The following is a 23,890-nucleotide window of genomic DNA, read 5'->3' as shown; positions in this document are numbered from 1 at the left end:
ATTGATAACAGTCCAGCCAGACCCCGTTGCCCGGATTCATTCACTTTATTCAGCAAATCAAACAAAAAGTAAAAACAATTGTGTTGTAATTGTTGTTTGGGTTTTGACAAAATTTGTACAGAAATTACCAGGATTTTGGTCGTCAAATTTAAAATCAAATGCTCAGGTTGTTATTGAAAAATTTCCCGGATTTTTCCGGCCCGGATACGTGCTGAAAACAATTTTGGAAACCTCACCCTAAACGCAAAAGGTTTAAACTAATCCAGGGCTAGAAGCGACCATGCGGTAAAAAAGTAGGGCAAAATAGTTACTTTGAAGTGAAATTAAGGTAAAATTAGTGACGTTGAAAAGAAAATCCTGTTCATTGAAAAACGTTTTTGAAAGGCTCTTGGTCTCACTAGTAGAAAAGCAGTACGTTGGACAAAAGAGGAACATTTTAAATAAGCTTAGATAATTTAAGAATAGCGACTGCTGAATCCTAAAGTTCTAAAAGAACAATGGGAGGGAACCAAAAGATCGTACCCGAAGGAGTAGGACAAGTAAGTCCGAAAAGAACTTCGAGTTTATCCATTTTTCATTTAAAACAGTTGAAAAAATTAAAATCATATTGAAAAAAGTTAACAATTTGAAATAAATTAACAGAAATCGAAAACTTTATTCAAAATTGTTATATGTGAGATATCTATAAATTCAAATAAAAACCAGCACATGTTCAACGAAAAGTTTCAAGAATTTACTTCAGATTGAGTTAAGATTTACATTTGCAGAAATTTTATTTCATGAAAGAGTCATGCAATTAAAAATTAGTAGGTTCTCATGAAAAAGTGACAAAATAATGGTAGAAGATTGAAAATAGATAAAATACAAAATTTTGACAGAAGATTTACAATGACTCAAATAAGCTTAGCGAAAAATTGACTTAAGATTCAAGATAATAACACAAAGAAGGCTAAAACAATTTCAAAAAATCTTCAAGGTAGAATAAAATTTTTCAAATTTATAATTTACTCAAAGAGAATTTACCTTCAAAAAGGAAACATTTCCAAAGATATTTACTGCAGACTTTATTGCATGAGTCACATATAAATCATAAGAAAGATTTACTAGAAAAATGAGGTTCAAAAAGGAAGAAATTTTTTAAAAAAATATTCACAAATGATTTTACATGACACTTTCTTAAAAAATATCAGATCCAAGAAACACCTCTGAAATTTCTTGTAACATTGTGGAAACTATATAAAAACGATTTTTGTCTAAATTCAAATTTTCATCCAAATAATGTTGAAGTGTAATATATCAAAGCAAAACCAAATAATAATCTTCATTTACTGAATCTGAGCCATTCTACCAATTTAGGTCGTGTGAATTCCCACAGGACTCGAAAGGAAAGAAAGGAGAAAAAATTTAAATTAAAAATAGTCTAAGGAAATTATTTAAAAAAATAGTGACTTTAGTGATCAAATTTCGAAATAAGTAACTTGTGAGTGACCAACCTGAAAAAAGTGGCTAAGTTACTAAAAAGTGACCAACTTCTAGCACTGCTAATCTTGCCAGATTGCCTGGTTTTATTCGGACTTGCCCGGATATTAAGTGCAAAATTCAGGAACAATCCTGTCCGGATTTTGTTGGATAATGCAAGGATTTTACCCAGCATTTTTCACATTATTTGCAAAAACGAAAAAAAAACTCAAATCGAGTAACTATTTTTTTTATTTTTACAATCAAAAATGCAAAATTTTTGGACAAGTTTTGTCAATATAAAGACGAACGATTTTATGGAAGATTAAATTACAATTAAAAAACTGCTGTTGTGTTTTGATAAAAATACAATATTTCAAGTGTTTTTCTGATCTTTTGTTTTTATTCTTAAGTTCACCCAAATTCACCCAGATATTGCCCGAGTTCCAAAATCAAACTTTTAAAATCAACTACCCGAATTTTGCCAGCTTTGTTTTTTCAAATAGTCTGGATATAATCGGCCCGGATGCGTTCGGGAAAAATGCCTACCATAGTTTAAACCTTTAAGAATTCTACAGTTCTAATTTGGGAAGACTAAAAAGCGCTGTTTATCTCTCAACTCTCAACCGATATAGTTAAAATGTTATTTGGATAGTCGTGTAATGTAAATATAATATGATTTAAAGACAACATTCTGGTAAGATCATTTGCTTTTTTGGTGACGAAAGAAACGAGAAGACAATCGTTTTTAGATATTTTGAAAGGAATTTTTATTCACACTTATCGCTAATTCAACAAACATCTTGCACTTATGCTTCCTCACTGAAACCGGCATTGAAGAAGCCTTTTCAAGAATCATCGTTTATAATAAAGGTCCTTCAATTCTGAGTGCAAGTCAGCAAAGGCATAAAAAATATTAATTTGTCCTTTATTTTTATACCTAGCAAAAAATTCACGCATTTTCTATAGTTTTATGAATAAAACTTACTCAATAACTTATTTTAGTTTAAAAAGCGTAAGAAATCCCAAATGCCGATTTTAGGAAAAGGGCTCGGTTTTACCATCTTTAGTACAAAGTAACGTTTTCGTATAAGTTGAAATATCATAGTTTGTGCAATACCTCTAACAAAAAAATAAATATGAAAATATGTGTGACAAATAATATGATTCCAAATTAAAGTGAAAAGTTGAAAAAACTACAACCGAAAAAGTTCTGACAAACAATTTATTTAGCCCCTGTGGTTATGCAAAATATTATAAAATGGAAAAAATTATCAAAAATTCAAAAAAGGATAAAGTTTTTTGTAGTACAAAAGTTGTTTGTGTTATTTACAACAATTACCCGTTTTCTTACAGACACACCGTGTCGCTGGATGCTTAGTTTCTTTTTGTCTAGTTCCGTCCAGTTAGTTGTCCAAAAGTTTTTTTTGAGCAAGTTCATTTAATTTCAAGACTGAAATTGTTCAACATTAAAGATCTTCCTTGTCATGGAAAAAGACAAAACATATGGAAAAACATAGAAACAAGTGACAATTCGAAGCTCGTCTATCAAACTCTAGCTTCAATCAGATCCAATTAGCAGCATGTTATGGCACTTGAATCATTCCCCAATTTTTTTCGGCACTCTTTTCGAACCTTTCAGAGAAACGGATACCATTGGCAAAATTGCATCAGTTTCCCATTCTCTGTACCTGTACCTTTCGAATTATAGAACCAACCTGGAGGAATGATTGGATTGAAGCGATCGAAGAAAAAAAAAGATTACAAATTCATAGAATCCAACACCACCAGAATATCCATGTCATGTCGAACGTTGTCCACTTTTTTTTTTGCTCGCTTCTCGCGTAGCCATTGAAAAATCTCCAATTCTGCACACTAAAATTTTGCACCGTTGACATCGTCGTCCTCACCGATTTGTTGTCACCAAACTGACAGCCCCTGTCAGTTACAATCACGTAACACGACTTCGATCAGTCTCCGGGACTGAGTTTTTTTTTCGAGCTGCACTCCAGGAAGAGCAAAAAAACAGTCCCTTCCTAACTAGGAGCAAAGCTATCGATTCCCAGTCCCTTACAAAGCTTACAACCGACCGTATATGGCGTGTGTCTGATATGTTTTCATCGCGCTCGCAAAACCGATCCTGAAATGCAATGTGCCAGCGGCAGGATTTAAGTCGGTTCCAATTTCCAATTCCCGGACATCCCGCTGCTCAGCTAGAGAGTTCTGCCTCCGTACAGAATGCCACTATCTATTGGTCTCTCGCAGCTCAATGAAACCTAGCAGAAATGTGTCAACGGCGAGAGTGGTGAAAGGGACAAAAAATACTGGCTGACAAATTTCAAAAACCCGGAGCGCTCTCACGTCACACTGACTGCTGCACGAACGCTATAACATATTTTCACTTTGAAATTATAATTGAATGTATCTGCGTCATCGGAAGCTGTGAACCACCTGCCGCTTCCAAGTGGTTGTGCCGGGAAGTTGTGAATTTTGTCTCTATCAAGAACTTGGTAGATTTGGTTCATTTAATACTAAGGAAAAGTGCGAATGCTATCCTGATTTTTATTTTTTACTAAACAAAGTCTATCGATTATGTACAGACATTAGGAAGGGAGTTAAACATTTCCTATTTGGAGAACAATTCATACGAAAAAGAGATTAATCTTACATTTGAAAGTAAAATCTTTCTTGTTATATTTGATAACAATAAAATGATCAACTGGCATAAATTCGTTCAGATGGACACTATACTTTAAGGCGCATTCCATCGAGATAAAATTAAGGTGGCCAATACCACTTTGATTGAGTATTAAAAGTGAGATAATTTCTGCATTCAAAACTAACACTTTAAAATCCTCGAGTGTAAAGTTTAAAATTATTATTTTCTGCGAGTCTTAATCTTTAACATTTAAAACTCAAAATCAATTTAAAAAAAAAAATATACAAAATTCATTTCACTTCAAATCACCAATTTATCATGTCCTCCTTAACGTAGTCTTCACAATTGAAAACTCATCAAATCAGGAACCGATCGGACTTCTTCCAAGTATCATCATCGTGAATGAATCGAGAGGCACCACAAGGCATGATTTTGAACAGGAACCCAAACCAACCCAAAAAAACTGCTGACACTAGCCTATTGCCGAGCCAGCTCGTTTCGATTTCAATGGTTTTTTGATTCGAAAAGCAACAAGCAGGTTTTTCCTTCGGCTAGAAATCACGAACTTCAACATTCGTGTCGGTAGGCAGCCAAAAAAAAAAAAAAATTTTGCTCCAAACAAGCGTCGGAGGAACCTAGAATCTTACCGAAAAAAAACCGAACTTTGGCACCAGCCGGATTCAGGAAATGATCGAATATTTCAAATTTTCACCTTTCTTCCGTCTCGGTACCATCTGGTTCTGGTCCTGGTAGTTCTTTGCGGTGGAATGGTTCTCAGCGATTTTTCTACGACTTCCTGGGTTCATGTTTTCCCTCTGCTTCAAATCGAAAACAACCCGTTTGTATCGATTTAAAGAGAAATCCATGCAAAAAAAATGTGAAACCATGAAATGCTGAAAAATAGATACACGAACGTGAGTGCGCGTGATGATTTTTTGTTCCCGTCTGTTCCCCCGAAGTCGAAAGCGTATACTAGTTTTTTGGTATACACAACAAGTCCTTCCCGTCATCCGGACAAATATTGGTGCTGTTATCGAACGGAAACTAGCAATTTGGTCTACATCGACGAGTTCGAACACTTTCGCAAGTAGAGAAGCAACAGCAGAAGCAGAAAAAAAATCGGAAAAGACAGTCAGATTTGCACCATCTCGTACCGACATGATCGAATTTTCTTGCCGAGTGCACATTTCAGCTGGCTTATTTTTTCTGCTCTTCTCCAAAGTTACCGGAATCATTTCTGACGGGCTGAGAAAGATTTTTTTCCTCAATTTTTTCTGCTGCTGCCGGGGAGCAAATTTGGTTATGCAGAAGCACGCTCCCTCTATGGCTTCGAGATCTTACCAGCCGAATCGCTTCTCCACATGCCAAAGGTGAGTTTCCGTTGCTGCCGACGAACAAGCTCATCGAATTGAATTTAAATCCGGAGAAGATGCTGAAACGAAGATGGAATTTGATTGAAATTGAATTAAGTGTGCCGCTTGCTCGAGAGGAAGGGCGCTCGAGTTCCTCAAAGTTCTTCTGGTTTATGGACTTGGAATCACTACTGGGTGTTTCGTTTGAAACTGAACTAGAAACATGGGTTTGTGAGGAGGAAGTTTGAGTTCTCAAACCAAACGAGACTCAACGTAGGACACATAGAAATATTATCAACTTGGTACAGGTCTATCAAAATTTACTAAATGAATTCAGTATTTCCACATTCTTTTATGCTACTTTTTAGGCGAAAAAAAGTTGAAGGTAAGCTTCATAAAAAGTTTAATAAAATAAGTGGAAGCTCGGTTCAAATTGGCAAAAGAGCGAGTGAGTTTATCCGTTATTTGGAATATTGAAGTAATTTTTATGAGAACATTTGGATTTGGTTTTGGGCATAAATTATTTCATTTAAACTACAAACTATCTGATAGTTGAAAGAGTTTTTCAAATCGAGCGATAAAGATATTAAAATTTGAAGCTTTAACGTTAAATTGGTTTTCGAAACAGATCCTTCTTCTAATAGTCGAGTTCAGATGATCGAGCGCCTTTGGGTAGGCAATGAATTGTACAAATTTCTTTAAATTTTCGACTTCTGGACAATAATCTTAAAAATATTTAATAAAAAAGTTTTACAATTGGAAAACATTTGAAAAAATATCTGAACCATTTCAAAACGAAGTGTCCGCCTAAAAAAAGCTTTCAAGGGAGCATATTCGTAGGGCCTGGAATACATACATATGAACAAGTGTTTAAATCTTATTCTGCCTTGATTGGAGCTTGAATTAAAACAATTTCTTGTTTATGAAAGACGTCTTAGCAAAGTTGAAAAGTTGTAAAATTGTCAAAACTCTTTCAAACAAAAAAACTCGCTTCATAAAAAGTTTAACGAATATTTCGCTTAAATTGATTTTTTTTAAATTGATTGATCTAAACCTTTAATGAAAACATTATTATAATTTGATGTTAAAAACAAAAAAAAGAAAAATTATCTCCCTTTTAGGTGAATTGATCAGGAAAGAAGAAACATCAACAAAAATTCACATAAAGCCATTTTGACATTCAAGCCTTCAAAAAGCCCATGATCGTGATATTTGTGTTTTGAATCACTGTACTGTAGGCTTAAAATCTGCTATTTCTGGCCCTTTCTACCAGAATCGAAATCTTTGAAAAACGATTGTAGCAGCCTTCATAATCTGCGCCTTTCCTGCTTCTCCGGAGTCGAACCATCAACAATCATAGCAACAGCCTAGAAAATTTGTTCTTTTCCAGCGGATGGCCTTTGAATCGGCAGTATTTTTAAAACTAGTCGCTTCTTTAGCCAACCCGTCTTTTCCACTGGAAGGTTAAATCAAAACAACCAATTAGCAGCAGCAATCTTAAAAATTGTGTTTCTAAGCCAATCCGTCTTTTACGTCGGAAGGCTGATTCAATACAAACTATCAGCAACAGCAACCTTAAACATCTGCGCTTCTGAAGAATATACAATTTGCAGCAAAAGTTTTAAAAATATGCGCTTTTTGAGTATAAAAAAGGGTTTTCCACCGGAAGGTCGATTTAAATAAATACAATTAGCAGCAGCAGCATAGTTTCCTTAGCCAATCCGTTTTTTCCACTGAAAGGCCGATTCTAAACAAACAATCTGCAGCAACAGCCTTCTTTTGCGCTTCGTTATTCAATCCGTCTTTTCTACCGGAGACCCGATTCAAGTTTGTACAATTAGCAGCAAAGTCTTGAAAATCTGCCCTTCGCAAGTCAGAAAAGGCCTCTTCACCGGAGGAACGATTTAAAAATATATAGGGGAGAGTGGGGTATCGTGGGCCATGGGGAAACGTGGGCCACTTTTAATATCTTAGCTGTGTGTTGAGATAAGCATCTCAAACCAACTGTCATCGTCGTCGCTTTGCGTGAGCATATATTTCTATATGTTGTTGACTTAAATACGCATCATAAGCTTCTTTTATTTACTAAGCTAAAAAAGTTAGAAAAATTTTCTAACATAATTAAAAAAACACCCGCTACTTGCATCGATGGAGAACCTAAAGTTCATAACAAAAATATTCTCATACGCTTATGATCTCAGTTTTGTCATGATCTTTCACGTGGAAAAGGAATTTTTGATAAAACATCAATAAGTCACACAAACGCAACCAATTTGCAAATCATAGCTTGTGGGGAATCGTGGGCCACACATCTTGAACCACCTATATTTTTATGTTTTTGTACACATTCAGACTTGAAATACGTTTTTCCTATCTGCAAAGTTTTCTAATGCCAATGAAGAGTTATGAAAAATATTTGGTCCATCCTATATAAAAAAATTTGCCAAAACGTGCGCGAGCCAGGTTTGGAATCTATTCGATCATACACAGCCCTATTTTTTATTTCATCATCTGAAATTGCTTTGAAATAACGAAATGAATTATGAAATCACAGTTTTGGGTCAACTCATAAGCTTTGCATGTTATTTGGTCAATTTGGATTTAGTGGCCCACGATTCCCCACCATTTTTCAAAATCCAAAAAATAATGCTTTTTTTAAACAGACAAAATTTGGAGAAAAAACCTTTTTAAAATTTTTAAAAAAATACCTTATGATACCTTGAAAATGTAGCAAACCATGCCATTTTTTATTTTTATTTTATCTTTTATAATAAAGAAGCTAGGAACAACGAAAAAAAGTGGCCCACGATTCCCCACTCTCCCATAATTAGCAGTAGTAGCCTTCAAAATCTGGTTTTCCACTGGCTGGCCTATTGAAATTTTTTTTTTTAAATAACAGAAGCAGTTTTTAAAAATAATCGCTTTCTTAGGTAATCGTCTGTTGCACCGGAAGAACGATTCATAACAAAAAATCAGCACCAACTGCCTCAAACATCTGCGCTTCTTAACTCAATCCGTCTTTTCCATCGGAGAGCCGATTCAAGTATATTGAATTTGCAGCAGAAGTCTTAAATATCTACGCTTCCTTAGTCAAAAAAGTCTGTTCCACAGGAGGGTGGATTTGAAAGCAGCCTTAAAAATCTGGTTTTTTTCAGCGGGTTTTAAAATAAAGAAATATAGCAGCTGCAGCTTTAAAAATCATCGCTTCCTAAGTCAATCCGTCTCTTCCACCGGAATGCCGATTCAGAACAAACAATCAAACAAAACCAACAACAGCCTTAAACATCTGCGCTTCTTAATTCAATCCGTCTTTTCCACTGGAGAGTCGATTCAAGTATATACGATTAGCAGCAGAAGTCTTAAAAATCTGCACTTCCTGAATTTAAAAAAATGTTTTTTCCACCGGAGGGCCGACTTAAAAATAAACAATTAGCGTCTGCAGTCTTGAAAATCTATTTTTTCCACCGGTTGATCAATTAAAAAATTAGCAGCAGCAGCTTTAGAAATCATCGCTTCCTAAGCCATTCCGTCTTTTCCACCGGAAGGACGATAAAAAAAAAACAATCAGCAACATAGCCTTAATCATCTGCGCTTTTTAATTCAATCCGTCTTTTCCACCGGAGAGCCGATTCTAGAATATACAATTAGCAGCAAAAGTCTAAAAAACCTGCGCTTCTTAAGTAAAAAAAAGTGTTTTACATCCGTCTTTTCCACCGAAAGCCCAAGTAAGAACAAATAATCAGCAGTAACAGCCTTAAAATTCTGCGCTTCTCGATTAAATCGGTCTCTATCTGATATTCAATTAGTAGCAGAAATCTTGAAAATCTGCGCTTCCAAAGACAAAAAAAACGTCTTTTCCACCGGAAGGCCAATTTTAAAATATAAATTGAGCAGCAGCAGCCTGGAAACCTGTTTTTTTCACCGGATAGCCGAATAAAAAATTAAAAATTAGCAACAGAAGCTTTAAAAATCATCGCTTCCTTAGCCAATCCATCTTTTCCACCGGTAAACCGATTCAAAACAAACTATCAGCAGCAACAGCCTCCTTCGGCGCCTCTGAATTCAATCCACCTTTTCGAAAGGAGAGCCGAAAAAATATGTACAATTTGCAGCAGATGTCTTGAAATCTGCGCTTCCTAAGTCAAAAAGTCTTTTCCACCGGAGGGTGAATTAAAAAATATATAATAAGCAGCAGCCTTTAATATTTTTTTTCACCAGATGGTCGATTTAAAAATAAAAAAAAATAGCAGCAGCAGTAGCTTTTAAAATCATTGCTTCCTTAGCCAATCCGTTTTTTCCACCAGAAGGCCGATTTGAAACTAACAATCAAACAAAACAAATCAAACAGCCTTAAACATCTACGCTTCTTAACCCTCATCCGCATTAGATTTCATTACCCTAATCAGCACTTGTGGTGTCAATTTGACACCACAAGCTCTAATCGTTATAACTTTTGGCGTGGTGAACCGATTTAAACAAAACTTACATCAATAGAAACCTTGTAATGTCAGTAAAATATGTTTAGAACATTATATACAGCTAAAATTACAAGTTTTCTCGTTATTCAGCTTGAAAGAAAAAAAATCCGAAAAAACATGCCTCACGAAAACTGCTGTAGTTCATATATTACACGTCCAAAAAAATATTTGCCTTATGTATATGAAAGCTGAAGCTAATGCCTACATCATGAAAACAAGAAATATTTTTTAAAATTTTTTTTAATGAAATGGTCACAAAAAGTTCAAAAAAGTGGTCTCAAAAACCTACCTTTCATTCGATTGCTAGTAAATACTGTTTGAGCGATGGTAGAGTTTTAGACTACAAACTTTAATAAAATTCCAACATTTTGTTGTCTTTAGATTTTTGATGCAACAAAAATTGAAATTACTGGAATTTTTCAAAGATCACTACTTTGCGCAATTTTTTTACAAATTGAAATTTCATCTGTTTTTGTGGTCCACCGTCAGGTTGTACCCGGATTTTCAGTGCTTTTACTTTGTTTGGACCAATCAACAGTATATTCATTGGAAAGCTAATTTAATCTACATTCTAGTGAGGTGCAACAAATCACGCTGTGAGATTTCACAAAAATATGAAAATTATAAACGTAAAATCATTCCTGAATTTCTAGAACTACAAGCACCGCGTCCAGCAAAACGTGTTTGTTTGCTCTCCGAGTAGGTACGGTGGGTGGTGATTTGGGAAGAGAGCCAAGCCGAGAGCCGAAATAAGGCCGAAATCCAACCAAGAAACGTAGGGTAAAACTGTACAAAACGCACCAGCTAAGCATAATTGCTATTTATAGCGATACCAATCAATTAAGAACCAAATTGAGAGTTGACAACGATTCAAGGATGAAATCTACGTATTATCGAAAAGAAAAAATATGATAAAAACTCGATTTTGACTAGATTTTTGTAAAAAAACTAAAATAGCCAGAAAACAAACCGCGGGGTAGAACGCCAAAACTAGTGGACAGAACGCACCAAACAGGAAGGGTGGTAAGAAATAGAACGATGATTATACGGAATGTAATTATTGAAACACCAAATGTTTAATTACATGTTCATCGTAGTTTTGTAAACTACCATTTTTTGGATAAAAATCATTTAGTATTGCTAAACTGATCGAAAATTTCGCTTTTCAAAATACACTTTTTAATATCCTTATATATAAAACGCCTTCAAGTAGGCAACGAAAATCAATTTTTTCGACTGATATAGTGATATCGCGGCAAACATGGCGGCCGATAATTTTTTCGAATCGAATATTGGTGCACCGTTTTAACTCGAACAAGGACGAAATTTGTTATAATTATGCAATGTTATCGTCATTTGGGAGTCAGCAAATAAAAAGAAAGGCATTTTGTTTTGATATTCGGGTTTGGTCAAAAGTTAACAGCATTCAAAATTTGAGCGTAAAACACGTGGTCTTGTGGGCATTCTGCCCCAATTTTCATATGTTTGATTTTGGATAAAATTTATAGGAAGTTAATAAATTACAACAAAATATTTATAGTCTTCCGAAAAAGCACATGTGTGGTAAAACGATAAGCTGTAGTTTGATCAGATTGCGCAAGCTGTTTTACCATAAAACCTTATATGTAACTTATGAAAAATTACAAGTTTCACGCTGATTCCATTAATTCCTCTGTATCTAAGAACTAAAGTAGATTTTGTGAACTTTTTATCTATCGAATGATGAAAAAGCTTGTTTACTACTATAAAAATGAAGAAAAACATCATTCGAAGCCATAGGTTAGTGTATATTTGAGAAAGAATGACATGGGCCATTTTACCCCGCTGGTGCGTCTTGTACAGTTTTCCCCTACCTACGACACGCATCATTATTTCGTCTGTCGGCTTCGCTCTCTGCCCAAATCACCACCCACCGTGCCCACCTACTCGGAGAGCAAACAAACACGTTTTGCTGGACGCGGTGCTTGTAGTTCTAGAAATTCAGGAATGATTTTACGTTTATAATTTTCATATTTTTGTGAAATCTCACAGCGTGATTTGTTGCACCTCACTAGAATGAAGATTAAATTAGCTTTCCAATGAATATACTTTTGATTGGTTCAAACAAAGTAAAAGCACTGAAAATCCGGGTACAACCTGACGGTGGACCACAAAAACAGATGAAATTTCAATTTGTAAAAAAAATGCGCCAAGTAGTGAAATTTGAAAAATTCCAGTAATTTCAATTTTTGTTACATCAAAAATCTAAAGACAACAAAATGTTGGAATTTTAATAGATTTTGTAGTCATATTTTTTTCAAAACTCTACCACCGTTCAAACAGTATTTACTAGCATTCGAATGAAAAGTAGGTATTTTAGACCATTTTTTTGAACTTTTTGTGACCATTTCATTAAAAAAAATTTTAAAAAATATTTCTTGTTTTCATGATGTAGACATTAACTTCAGCTTTCATATGCATAAGGCAAATATTTTTTTGGACGTGTAACATATGAACTAGAGCAGTTTTCGTGAGGCATGTTTTTTCGGATTTTTTTTCTTTCATGCTGAATAACGAGAAAAGTTGTAACTTTAGCTGTACATAGTGTTCTAAACATATTTAACTGACATTACAAGGTTTCTATTGATATAAGTTTTATATGAACTTCATAATAATTCAAACGACTTAAATAGATTTTACTTTTGTGGTGTCAAAATGACACCAAAAGTCGGAAAAGGGAGTTTTTTTGTCCAGGCTTTCAGGGTTCGTCCATAAAAAAAGTAAAGATGCAATATTGAAGAACTTTTGAATTCATTTAGGGTCCCCGAAGAAATTTTTGTATTTTGAAGCTTCTGAAAAAAGTTACAAGCCTTCAAACTTGCAAATGGTGTCAAAATGACACCCTAATGCGGATGAGGGTTAATTTAATCCGTCTTAAGCACCGGAGAGCCGATAAAAGTATGTATATACAATTAGCTGCAGAAGTCTTAATAATGTGCGCTTCCTTAGTCAAAAAAAGTCTTTTCCACCGGAGGGCTTATTTAATAATATATAATTAGCAGCAGCAGCCTCAAAAATCTGTTTTCTCACCGGATGGCCGATTTAAAAATTAAAAATAAGCAACAACAGTTTTAAAAATTATCGCTTCCTTAGCCAAGCCGTTTTTTTCACCACTCATCTGCGGTTTCAATGCAAAAAAAGTCTATTCCACCGGAAGGCGATTCTTAACAGTCTATCCGTCTTATTCACCGGAGGAACAAGAATAGCCTTAACAATCTGCACTTTTCCAGCCTCTCCATCTTATTTACCGAAGCCGGAGCCATTTAAAAACAATCCTGGCAAATCTGTGCTCATCTTACCAACTGCACCATTATTGTCGTGAATTGACGATAAATTTTTATCTCAACTTAAATTGCTCCTAAACTCGTCTGTCACAAGATAAGATCAATGACTGACTTGTGATTTTGATTACACTCTGTAGCTTAAGAGGCGAATGAATTCTGAATTTAAAGTCTCTATAAAAATTAACAAAACAAACAAACAATACACTCTGTAGCTTCTTGTCCAGTGTTGTCACTGTCATAACTTACATTTTGGAATTTGTATATGCTTTATCTCATCACTACAGCCTGTTTTGGTTTATTTTAAGATAGCCCAGATTATTTTCGCATATATTCAATATGTGTTGCATACATAAAGGCGATATACGTTCTCTGAAGCGCATTCGTTTTTGCTATAAACAAAGCTTTCAATATTTTTTTTTATTGATCCAGAAGTGTAAAAACTACAAATTTATCCTTTTCTGTGAAATTAAATTTGACCATTCTAGTAGCACCATTTTTGATTGAACATACCTTAATGTGTGCCAAACAAAAGCATTCGCGAAGATTTCGCCTTTTTGAAGAAGAATTAATCCTGATCCACTACACAAATCTAAATTTTTCATTTGGATTCTTCACACATAGCAATCTGTTAAAGTCCATCTTCAAATACTTTGATGTAATTTGAAATGAATTCATACTAAGCTGATGAGCAAAAATATTTAAAATTAATTTTCTTTTTCAGAATCATTCGTCACTCAAAGGTCGTCCCAGAATTATAATATGTAAACCTTTATAAGAGTTTTTATTCATGCCACCCATTCACTCGAGCTGAAGGTTCAAAAGATCCTGGAGGGAACTTGAACCAAAATGCTTTCACGCTCCCTCGCCTTCCTGAACACACCTTACTACTTACTCACCTACTTACGTCTACTTATGAAGAAAAAAAACCGGCCTCCGAACGAAGCACACAAGCAAATTTAATGAAATTGTTTTCCATTTAACCTTGTCGGGAGTTTTGCGTCCTCGTCTTTCAGTAAATGAATGAAAGTGTGGGTGGGTGTTTGGTTTTGTTTGGATTTTCGCCATCATTGGAAGAGTGTTTGCCGTTGCTGATGCCGCTGTTGTGTGTGGTGGGATGCTTTTTTTTCGCTGCCTCTTCTCCGTTCTTTCAAGTCCCGGGCTGGAGGGAAATGAATACAACCCAAATTACAGTGTTTTATCTTCCGTTCCGTCTCTGTGCTCTGCTGCTGGCTGGCTTTCTCGTGCACTTTCCGAGTTTGCTCACGAGAGGAACCTTTTTCACAGCTCACATCCGGGAGTGCTTCCGCAACACGCCTGCCAACTTTACAGCCTCTTCCTTCTGCCGGGTGCGGTTGTCCTGCTTTGGTGCGGAGTTTCCGTGGAAAGGAAGCTGCTTTTGGGTTTGGTTACGTTGGTGGAGGACGATGTCGTGATTTTACGTTTCCCGGCTTTTATATTAACTTCTTATTCACAGCGAGCGGCCACACGTTTTCTTCATCTGGCGCTCTGTCTGTATTCAGCAACATGCAAGCGGCCAACCAGAAGGACACGTGCATAGACAAACCGAACCTCCTCAATGAAAGCCAGAAGATGGGAGAGACAGCGTGTGGAAAACAAAACTGCGAAAACCAACCCCGACACGAACAGGGAACGTGATACCAAATGAGATTTTCCCTTTGCAGCCAACATTACATCCGGTGATTCGGTCAGATGTTGGCTACATGGAGAGAAATTGCCTTTCGGGATACAGCATCTTTTGATTTTTTTTCGGGTCTGTTCTGCTTGTCTTTACCTTGTTCTGGGAGTTTTTCCGGGTCTTCCTTGCTTCCAGCTTAATTCAGTTTCTATTCAATTTGATTCACTTTTTTTATTCTTGGATTTGTTAACTTTAGCTGACCTCTTCCGAGAGGTATTAGGTCTGAGAAATGCATTTAGACGAACAAAGCTTATGCAAAAGGCATCTTGATTTAATTTTTAAAGAATAGACTTACTCACTTGGTTGTTGTTCTGCTTTGAAACTTATCTAGTGGGTTTTTAATGATAAATATTTCTAAAATGTCTAAAATTTCTAAAATTAAAAACAAACAATCAGCAGCAAAAGCCTTAAACATCTGCGCTTTTTAATTCAATCCGCCATTTTTACGGAGAGCCGATTCAAGTATCTCCAGCAGAAGTCTTGAAAATTTGCGCTTTCTTAGTCAAAAAAAGTCTTTTCCACCGAGGGTGAATTTAAAAGTATATAATTAGCAGAAGACTTAAAAATTTAATTTTTTTTCTCTGGATGGCCGATTCAAAAATAAAGAAAATAAGCAGCAGCAGCTTTAAAAACCATCCCTTCCTTAGCAAATCCGTCTCTTCCACGGGAAGGCTGATTCAAAACTTACAATCAAACAAAACAAACAACAGCCTTTAACATCTGCGCTTCTTAATTCAATTCGTCTTTCGCATCGAAGAGCAGAATATTCAGAAAAATTAGCGCTTCCCAAGTCAAAAAAAGTCTTCCACCGGAGAGCCGATCTCAATTGACATGAACGTATCATTGAGCTCGATCGAAATTCGATGATAATTAAAATCAGTTTGTTTACATTTTAGTCGGATCGACATCTGTGTCTATATTACAAGAAACTAATTAGTTTGAATTGCTGCTAGGGTAACCTCATTTAGTCAAAGGCTAAGACTATAAAATCTCGTGCGGTAAGGTACCTTTCCTTCTTTGAAGCTTACTGGACCACATCGTAAAATTTTGTACAAAACGGCTGAAAATCAAAAACACTAAGACATCATCTGTTTCCAAGGAATCGATTCATATTTGTGCCGCCATGAATAAATTTGATTGGCGTTAGCGTTTCGATCGTTTGAAGTGACCTTTTCGACACATAAATCTCCGCACCAAACAACAACCATCTCGCATCGACCGGGAGAAGCCTTACGACAAAGCGAGCATTATTCGAGTTCCCGACCAAAAAGTCCCAGCTTTCCAGCCATGGCAACCATCCTCAGTCGGTCCTCGGTACAGGAAAATTGAAAATTTATAGAAAAAAAATCACTTTTATTCTTCGAATTCACAGCTCAGCTCCCATGGAGAGTGCCGCATTTCAAAGGATTCCTCCCGACCCGATCGATAAAATGTTAGCAGTTAGTTCTCGACCGACCATCGCAGCCAGATGAGGATTGATGGTGCCGCGTTTCGATGTACGGCATCATCACCATCATCCCCCCTTTCCATTCGAGGACTCGTTCAGCTTCAATTCAGTGCCGCTATAAATTTTCCAAGCTTTTGACCGATCGATCGTCATGGCGACCAATTGAAATGATTTTACTTTTGCTTCGGGGCAGCGCGGCGGGAAAACCTGCGAGTTTTTATTCGGGGTTCCTCGCCCTTTTTTTCTCCTGCTCACGTTCTATGAAGGCAGATGGATTTCAATTTTCCATGTTTGGTGAAACGCAGAACATGTGTGGGAGGTTGTTATTTTCTGTTTTTTTCCTGTTTGGTGTTTTGATGATGGCTCCGAAACCAGTTGTAGCTCCCCGGAATATGTGAAATACTTTCCCATGACATGGGTAAAACGGTGATTTATTTTGGCTTCGGGTTGGAAACGTAGTTTGGAAAATCCCACCAGATTTGGAATTCCACCATGTTTTGGAATGTTTAGTTCCAGACACTAGTTTTAAAATGTAGAACAACAACAAATTTGACTGAATCTATAGCCTACAGATGAAAGAGAGCGTATTTTTTGTGATTATTTAAAAATATATCTACCATTTTTTCAAGGCTAAAAAACTGTGCGCCTTTGTTAAAAAAAATGGATACTACCAATCTACTTGAAAATCATTCAAAACTTGGCTGTTATATCTTAATGCTGAACTCAGTAGTTCAAATCCTGATGTCAAAATTCTGAATTGAAATTTTGAAGTCGGAATTCTAAAGTTGTAATACTGAAGTCAAGATTTGGAAGTCAGAATTTGTAGTGGGATCTCTAACGTTGGATTACTGAAGTAGGGAATCTGATGATGGAATTTTTAAGTCGGAATTGAGAATTCAGAAGTTTGAGTTACGATTTGAATTTTGATGTCTGAATCTGTATCCGCAATTGTAATCCTGAATTCGTATGAAAATTGATGAACTTTGAGTTATAAACCAGCCAATAGGAAGACGCATAGATTTATCCTAGGTTATTCAAAACAAATTAAACAGCAATCTATCTACATAACGCTAGAATTCTAAACAAATCTCAAAATACGGTAACATACAAATATAAATGACCATACAAAAAAACGACATATTTAAGTTAAGATTTATTATTTTGAAAAGATTTTTTGAAATTTATTCAAAAACACAAATAAAATATTTCCTTCTGATTTCCTCGATCTTTTTGTTTTGTTTTTTAAAGATTTGTTCATCATAGATTTAAACTGTTTAACGTAATTTCTTTATTAAAATAGACTTAAAGCCAATAATGTAATTCAGCATTTGAGTTCAGAAATAGATTAGGGGCGTATATACTTTCAACAAATTTTCTAAGTATTTGCAAAACAACCAGTGAATCTGCAATAACCACCGCAAACAAATGTTGCTAAAAAAAATTTTTTGTAGTTTGTATATCTTTTAGTTAAAAATTGGCAGTAAAAAAATTGTCATAATAAATATGATTTGTCACACGTTTTTGAGAGGTGAAAATGTAGAATAAAATTCTTCAGGTTACCTACATTTTTTCCCTGAGCTGAGTTGATTATTGCTATGAATTTCAAACTGATTAACAGTGATTGAATTCTTAATTTACTGAATCGTGATTTGAAAATTTCGTATCAATGATGAACTAATAAAGTTTTTTTTTAATCTTTTCTTTATCTTATATTCATTTAACGATTAAAATTTATGGGAAGAATGCCAAAAAGTAGCAAATTCCCGGTAAAAACGATACAGATTTTGTTTAGATAATTTTGTTTCGAAGGTACAACGATTTGAAAATTGGCAGTAAAAAAATTGTCATAATAAATATGATTTGTCACACGTTTTTGAGAGGTGAAAATGTAGAATAAAATTCTTCAAGTTACCTACATTTTTTCCCTGAGCTGAGTTGATTATTGCTATGAATTTCAAACTGATTAACGGTGATTGAATTCTTAATTTACTGAATCGTGATTTGAAAATTTCGTATCATTATTTTCAATTTTGAAACACAATTCTCATTCAAAATTATGGTTTTGATTGTTGAAATTCTTAAAATGAAAAATCATCACTCTAATTATAAATTAATATAAAAACAAGACTACCGAAATCAGTTTCTGAAGTATGAAGCTTCTGGAACTTAATTAAAATTGGTTTGTCGTTGAATTTCAAGCCATCATACAAAATTTTCTATTTTAATTGTACTGGAACGAATTAAATAGTAACAAATTTGCAACAAATGAATAATAAAGAAGGTGAAAATCGATTTTTTCTTTCTTCAAGTAGGCACCTATAATTCCAAAATTTTGAAAAAATTTTGAATTATAAGAAAAAACATGAAATTTCCCGGATTGGATTTTTACTGAAAATATCATGATTATTGTGTAGATAAGCTGAAAGCAGTTTCGACGATATAATTGGTGTAGATCTTAAAATCCAGTAGTGTTAGTCAAATCAAATCAATAAAAGATCTCCCTAATGTTTATCTTGAGAGATTGCTTTGTAGCTGAAAAATAGTCTTATGATAACAGAATAGTTTCAATTCTCAAAAAAAAAATTAGGTTTAGTTTAGTAATTGAAAAATTTCTCAGTTTAGAGTTGAATCGATCAATGATGAACTAATAAAGTTTTTTTTTAATCTTTTCTTTATCTTATATTCATTTAACGATTAAAATTTATGGGAAGAATGCCAAAAAGTAGCAAATTCTCGGTAAAAACGATACAGATTTTGTTTAGATAATTTTGTTTCGAAGGTACAACAATTTGAAAAAATAAATTAAATGTTCTTTTTTCTGAAAGTATCGTACATAACATTATAACTATTGCTTAGATCACAAATGGTTTGTTTAGTTAAGCATGTGATACTGTAAATTTTGATTTATTTCAAAACTTTGTTGAAGGCTAAAAAGCATTTTCACTTATGCATAAAAAAATATCCAAAATTTATTTTGGTTTTAAATTTTTTCAAAATTCCCGTATTTTACAAAACCAGGAAACACACTTACTTCTGTAATTTTGTCACCCAAAAGTCACGGTAAATTACTCACAGTCTTTAGTAAAATTGATCATTAAGTTAAAACCTTTTTTTTTTAAACCTTTTTGATATTTTATTCACATTTTTTCAATGAATTTTTACCTTGAATTTACAAAAGTTATACTGGATGAGAGCTGATAAAAAAATAAAAATTTGCATTCAGTTCCCCTAAACAAGTCTAAATCAGTTTTAAAATTCTTTGCCCCTTGAAAATGTGATTTTGTTTCCTTTTGTTAAAATTGTGAATTCAGATTTTGAGTTGTGGAGATGAATTTTAATCTCTATCGCAAAATACTAACTCCGTCATGTTGTATCAGCTTTTATAAACACTTTTTATTCCTTTTTGACTCTTTAAACTCAATCGGAACGCAAAAATTAATAACACCTTAGCTCTTTTTTTGATTTATTATTTCTGAAATCTTTTGTTTTGTAACTTTTTAACTTTAATTAAGAAATCTTCAATATGTTTTAAAAATTTAGACCAGTAATATTAAAATATAAACTCATAATATTTCATATTGGATTTCTGTTTGTTTTCTGTTTGACAGTATTTGCAATATTTTAACGGTCATCCATAATATGAATGGTTGATGTGATAGTTTTCAAACAGAAAAAACAAATTTTAATTTGCATAATACTTCTTGGTTATTTTGAAGTTTCATAATTCATATTTGATTATTGGGAAATTGAGGGTGAAATAAATTTGTGCAAGAGCATCTTAACTGTAATTCAAACCTCAATTATTTTCAATCCAGTCATGAACTCATTGTAAACGCAAGAGAAAATTGTACTGAATAAGTGTCCTATATTTCCTACAATAAGATTTCGGAATGAGTTTAGCTTAAGACATCTGCTATGACATTGTTAAGTTTAAAAACTTATCAATAAACCAACTGCAAACAAGAGAAAAAAATATAAAATTTGAAATTCCAACTCATATTTTAATTTCCAATACGTATTAGCTTTTCATCTTAAAAGTAAAGTTTTATTGGATCCTGATTCTGATTTTATGATTTTCCTTCCATTTTGATGATATTTTGAAATACAAAAAAATCATAATATGGATCCTTCCATTGCCCGAATCTTCATTAAAAATGGATTTTATGCGGCAACACGATGTTGTGTATAACGATTTAATTTGTTTTGTGAAATATTGCTAACTATGTTAAAAAGAATGATTAGAGTAAGACTGCTAATAGAAGACAAACGTTTCTTAAGTGGAAAATTGATCACTCTAATGGAGAATTCGATTACACTTTTAATTTCTTACTATAAAGGCAAATTAACACTTGAAGGCCAAAGATCTTATTTCACTTCTAAGAACGACCAAGGTCTGTTAATTCATTGAATATGGTAGAAATTTATGAAAATAAAGAAAATTGCAAATCAAATTATGCCGTTCTTATATAGTTTAAGGAGTTTTTTTGTTGTCTTCCATCTGAGCGAATAAGAAAGAAACTGCATGGTGAAGGCTATAACTGTATGACGTCAGCAGAAAACAAATATCAAATATCTCAATGTTGTTATAACCATATTAACCCTCTATTTCATTTTTTAAAAAATTTTCATTCCATTTAAATTCATAACAAAATGAAGAATTCACAATTCGCAACAAATACTAAATTTATTACCAATTGCTCATGTAAATTTATGTTGAGTAAATAAATGTTTAGCAAATTCAAAATCAACACTGTAACAGCTGCTTTAGTTTGGTGCACCGACATTTTTCAGTCTTGATTCTAACTGATAAATGAACTTTTTTGTCGAATAAACACTACCACGGAGTGGAATTTTTTTTTAAATTAAAAAGTACATCTACTAGGGAAAGTTCTAAGTTTTTAATGAAACTCGAGCATTTGTGGATATTTTGTAACAGTTTTTGCCGCTTGAGGGGGGAGGATCACCCCGGTAACCCCCCTCCCCTAAATTTTTCTAAATTTTAAATCATCAAAAGATTTATTATTAATGCCTTTCATTCATTCATTCATCCTTTAATCTCATTAAAATTTCTGCACCAAAGTAATTTCATCAACAATCTTCAAACAAAATAAACAAAGCCAGTGTACAAAACTTCAATTTACACAAACCTTCGTAACTTGTCTTTCAATTCATTATCTTCTACAGTTAAGAGCACTCTACGCCATATTTTCCTGCTAAAGAGCCCTCTTGAAAGCAGTATCCTGTTTCGCATCTTGCGCTTCCGTCGACGTCGTCCTAGTCGTGTCCTCATCGTCTTCACTCAGCGCCGTCGTCGACGTCGCCGTTTGCCATTATTTTTCACTCAAGTAATTAATTTATCGACATCGTCGGAGGCAAAAAGTATCGCATAGAACCTTTCCCCCTTTTCTCGTTCTCATTTTTTCCCAGGCTGTTGTCACTTACGGAAGACGGGAAAGGAATCCATCCCCAGAACCCCTTCGCTCGGGTGAGCAACACTCATCATCCATCCCATTCAGTGGCGTTATTTTCCAGTAAACAATTTCATCTCTTGTCTGTGATGAGCTGAGATTGCTTCTTCCTTAGCCCCTCGAATGGAATGGCGGAAGAATGGCTGAGTCGTCTTTTGCGTTGGCTCGTAACCATAATTACGCAGCCAACCTTGAAGATGTTTCAAGGAAACCCTTTACTCTGGGATAAAATTCCTTAAGGGGAAAGCTACCTGCTGAATTATTTAATTTGAAAAAAATCTTCCATCACTAAAAAGATCATTCAACAGATTTTATTAAAATAAAAAAGTTTCACCATTCAAGATTGTTTTATATCACAAGCAAACAACCCACTTCAAATCTAACGATTTTTTCCCCTTTTTTTCCTTCTTTTTCCCAGGTTGCGCCTTTGTGAAATTTACCTCGCATCAAGAAGCTCAAGCTGCTATAACAAGTCTTCACGGTAGTCAAACTATGCCGGTAAGTACAGCAAACTACACTCCTTTAGTTACAACAACAATCTGATTGGGTTCAATCTCGAGACACCGAAAGAGAAGCACAACAAGGAACAAACCCGGAACCGAGAAGCGGCTTCAATTTTTGAATGGGCCCTTTTCGCGGAAAATTTCAAACCGATTTGGACTTGCTCTCTGGTTTCGGGGAATCTAGCTTGACTTGAAGTTTTGCCCCCCGCTTTTCCTCTTCTGGAAGCCGGAAACAGAAACTGATTGCGTGTCACTTAATTTAATTTGCCAAAACCGGAGCGCAAACGAACGAGTTGGAGGTGAAGGAGAGCTTTCACGAATTTGAAACATTTGAATGGGTTGTTTTGAGTTGGTCATAGACGTAGGTTTTAAAGTTGTTCATATTTTATTCATAACACTAGGACTAAAAACAAAGATTTTTTTATCGGTAAAACGAGGTTATTAAATCCAATTCACGAAACTTGCTTTTTACGTCCCTGAACAAAACATTCCAGAAGACATTTAAACCTTATCGCACTTGTGCTCCTAACTTTAGTGGTGTTCTCTAGATGAATCTTCAATCGACCAGGCGTGGTGATTTTACCAATTTTCAAAAATCGACTAATTAAGGAAACTTTAATATCCAGTGAAAACCGTTCCTTTTGAAACAGTGAGGGGAGTTCTTCTCCACAAATTCGATCTCATTGAACCCAATCTAAGTTAGGGAAGAAATATAAATTTTTTTTCTATCCCATTTTCTAGATAAACTTATTTCGATATCCTTTGATCCAACTTCAATCTACGAATGTTTCATTTTCTTTGCGAAAAATGTTGATAAAATGATGATTTTCGTATTTTCTATACCAAGAAATAAAGAAAATCGACTTATGAGGAAATTGGAAAATCTTTTTCTATCAATTTCATTTTATGAATTAAAATAATAATAAAATGATTTTAAAGTTTTGTTTTTTTATTGTTCTAATATAAGGTTACCAGATTGCCCGGTTTTATCCGGGTTTGCTTGGATATTCAAGATAAAATTTGAGAAAAGTTCGGTCCAGCCCAGCTGCCCGGATTTTGCCCGGGTTTATTTGTAATTCTCATTCTCAAATCTTACTTAAAAAACAACTATGTTGTAATTTTTTTTTATTTATGCGCAAAGCAAAATTTTTCGAACAAGTTTCATAAAAATAATCATGAAAGGTTTTTTGAGAGTCTAAAATACGATATAAAACTGTTGATAAACTTTAATGAAAAAAATGTTTATTTTTTTAAGTATTTTTTTCTTAATTTTCGATACCTAGGCTTTGTCAGAATTTGCCCGGATATTGGTTGACAATTTTGAAATCAAATGCCAGGATTTTACCAGGTTTTTAGATTAAATAGCCGGATAGTCCGGCCCGGATACATGCTGAAAAATTATGGCGACCATATTCTTATACATTTGATTTTGAATATTGATTCAGAAATATAGCGTTGTTTAAACAAATTCTGCAATCACTTCTCATTGTAAATTGTCCTTGATTA

The 23,890-nt window shown here is 34.3% G+C and overlaps 1 protein-coding gene across 11 annotated transcripts in view; it reads left to right on the top strand.

Moving 5' to 3' along the window:
- LOC129755262 (CUGBP Elav-like family member 4) overlaps positions 1-23,890 on the top strand; it is a 568,631-nt gene that overhangs the window by 381,538 nt on the left and 163,203 nt on the right. For all 11 annotated transcript variants that reach the window (XM_055751654.1, XM_055751665.1, XM_055751659.1 and 8 more), the window contains one exon: positions 22,300-22,379. In XM_055751654.1, the coding sequence (XP_055607629.1) occupies positions 22,300-22,379 (80 nt within the window). The remainder of the gene's footprint in view (positions 1-22,299; positions 22,380-23,890) is intronic.

Source organism: Uranotaenia lowii, chromosome 3, assembly GCF_029784155.1.
Source record: "Uranotaenia lowii strain MFRU-FL chromosome 3, ASM2978415v1, whole genome shotgun sequence".
NCBI lineage: Eukaryota > Metazoa > Arthropoda > Insecta > Diptera > Culicidae > Uranotaenia > Uranotaenia lowii.
Note: the sequence above shows the minus strand (reverse complement) of the source record. Positions and strands in the feature narration are given on the sequence as shown.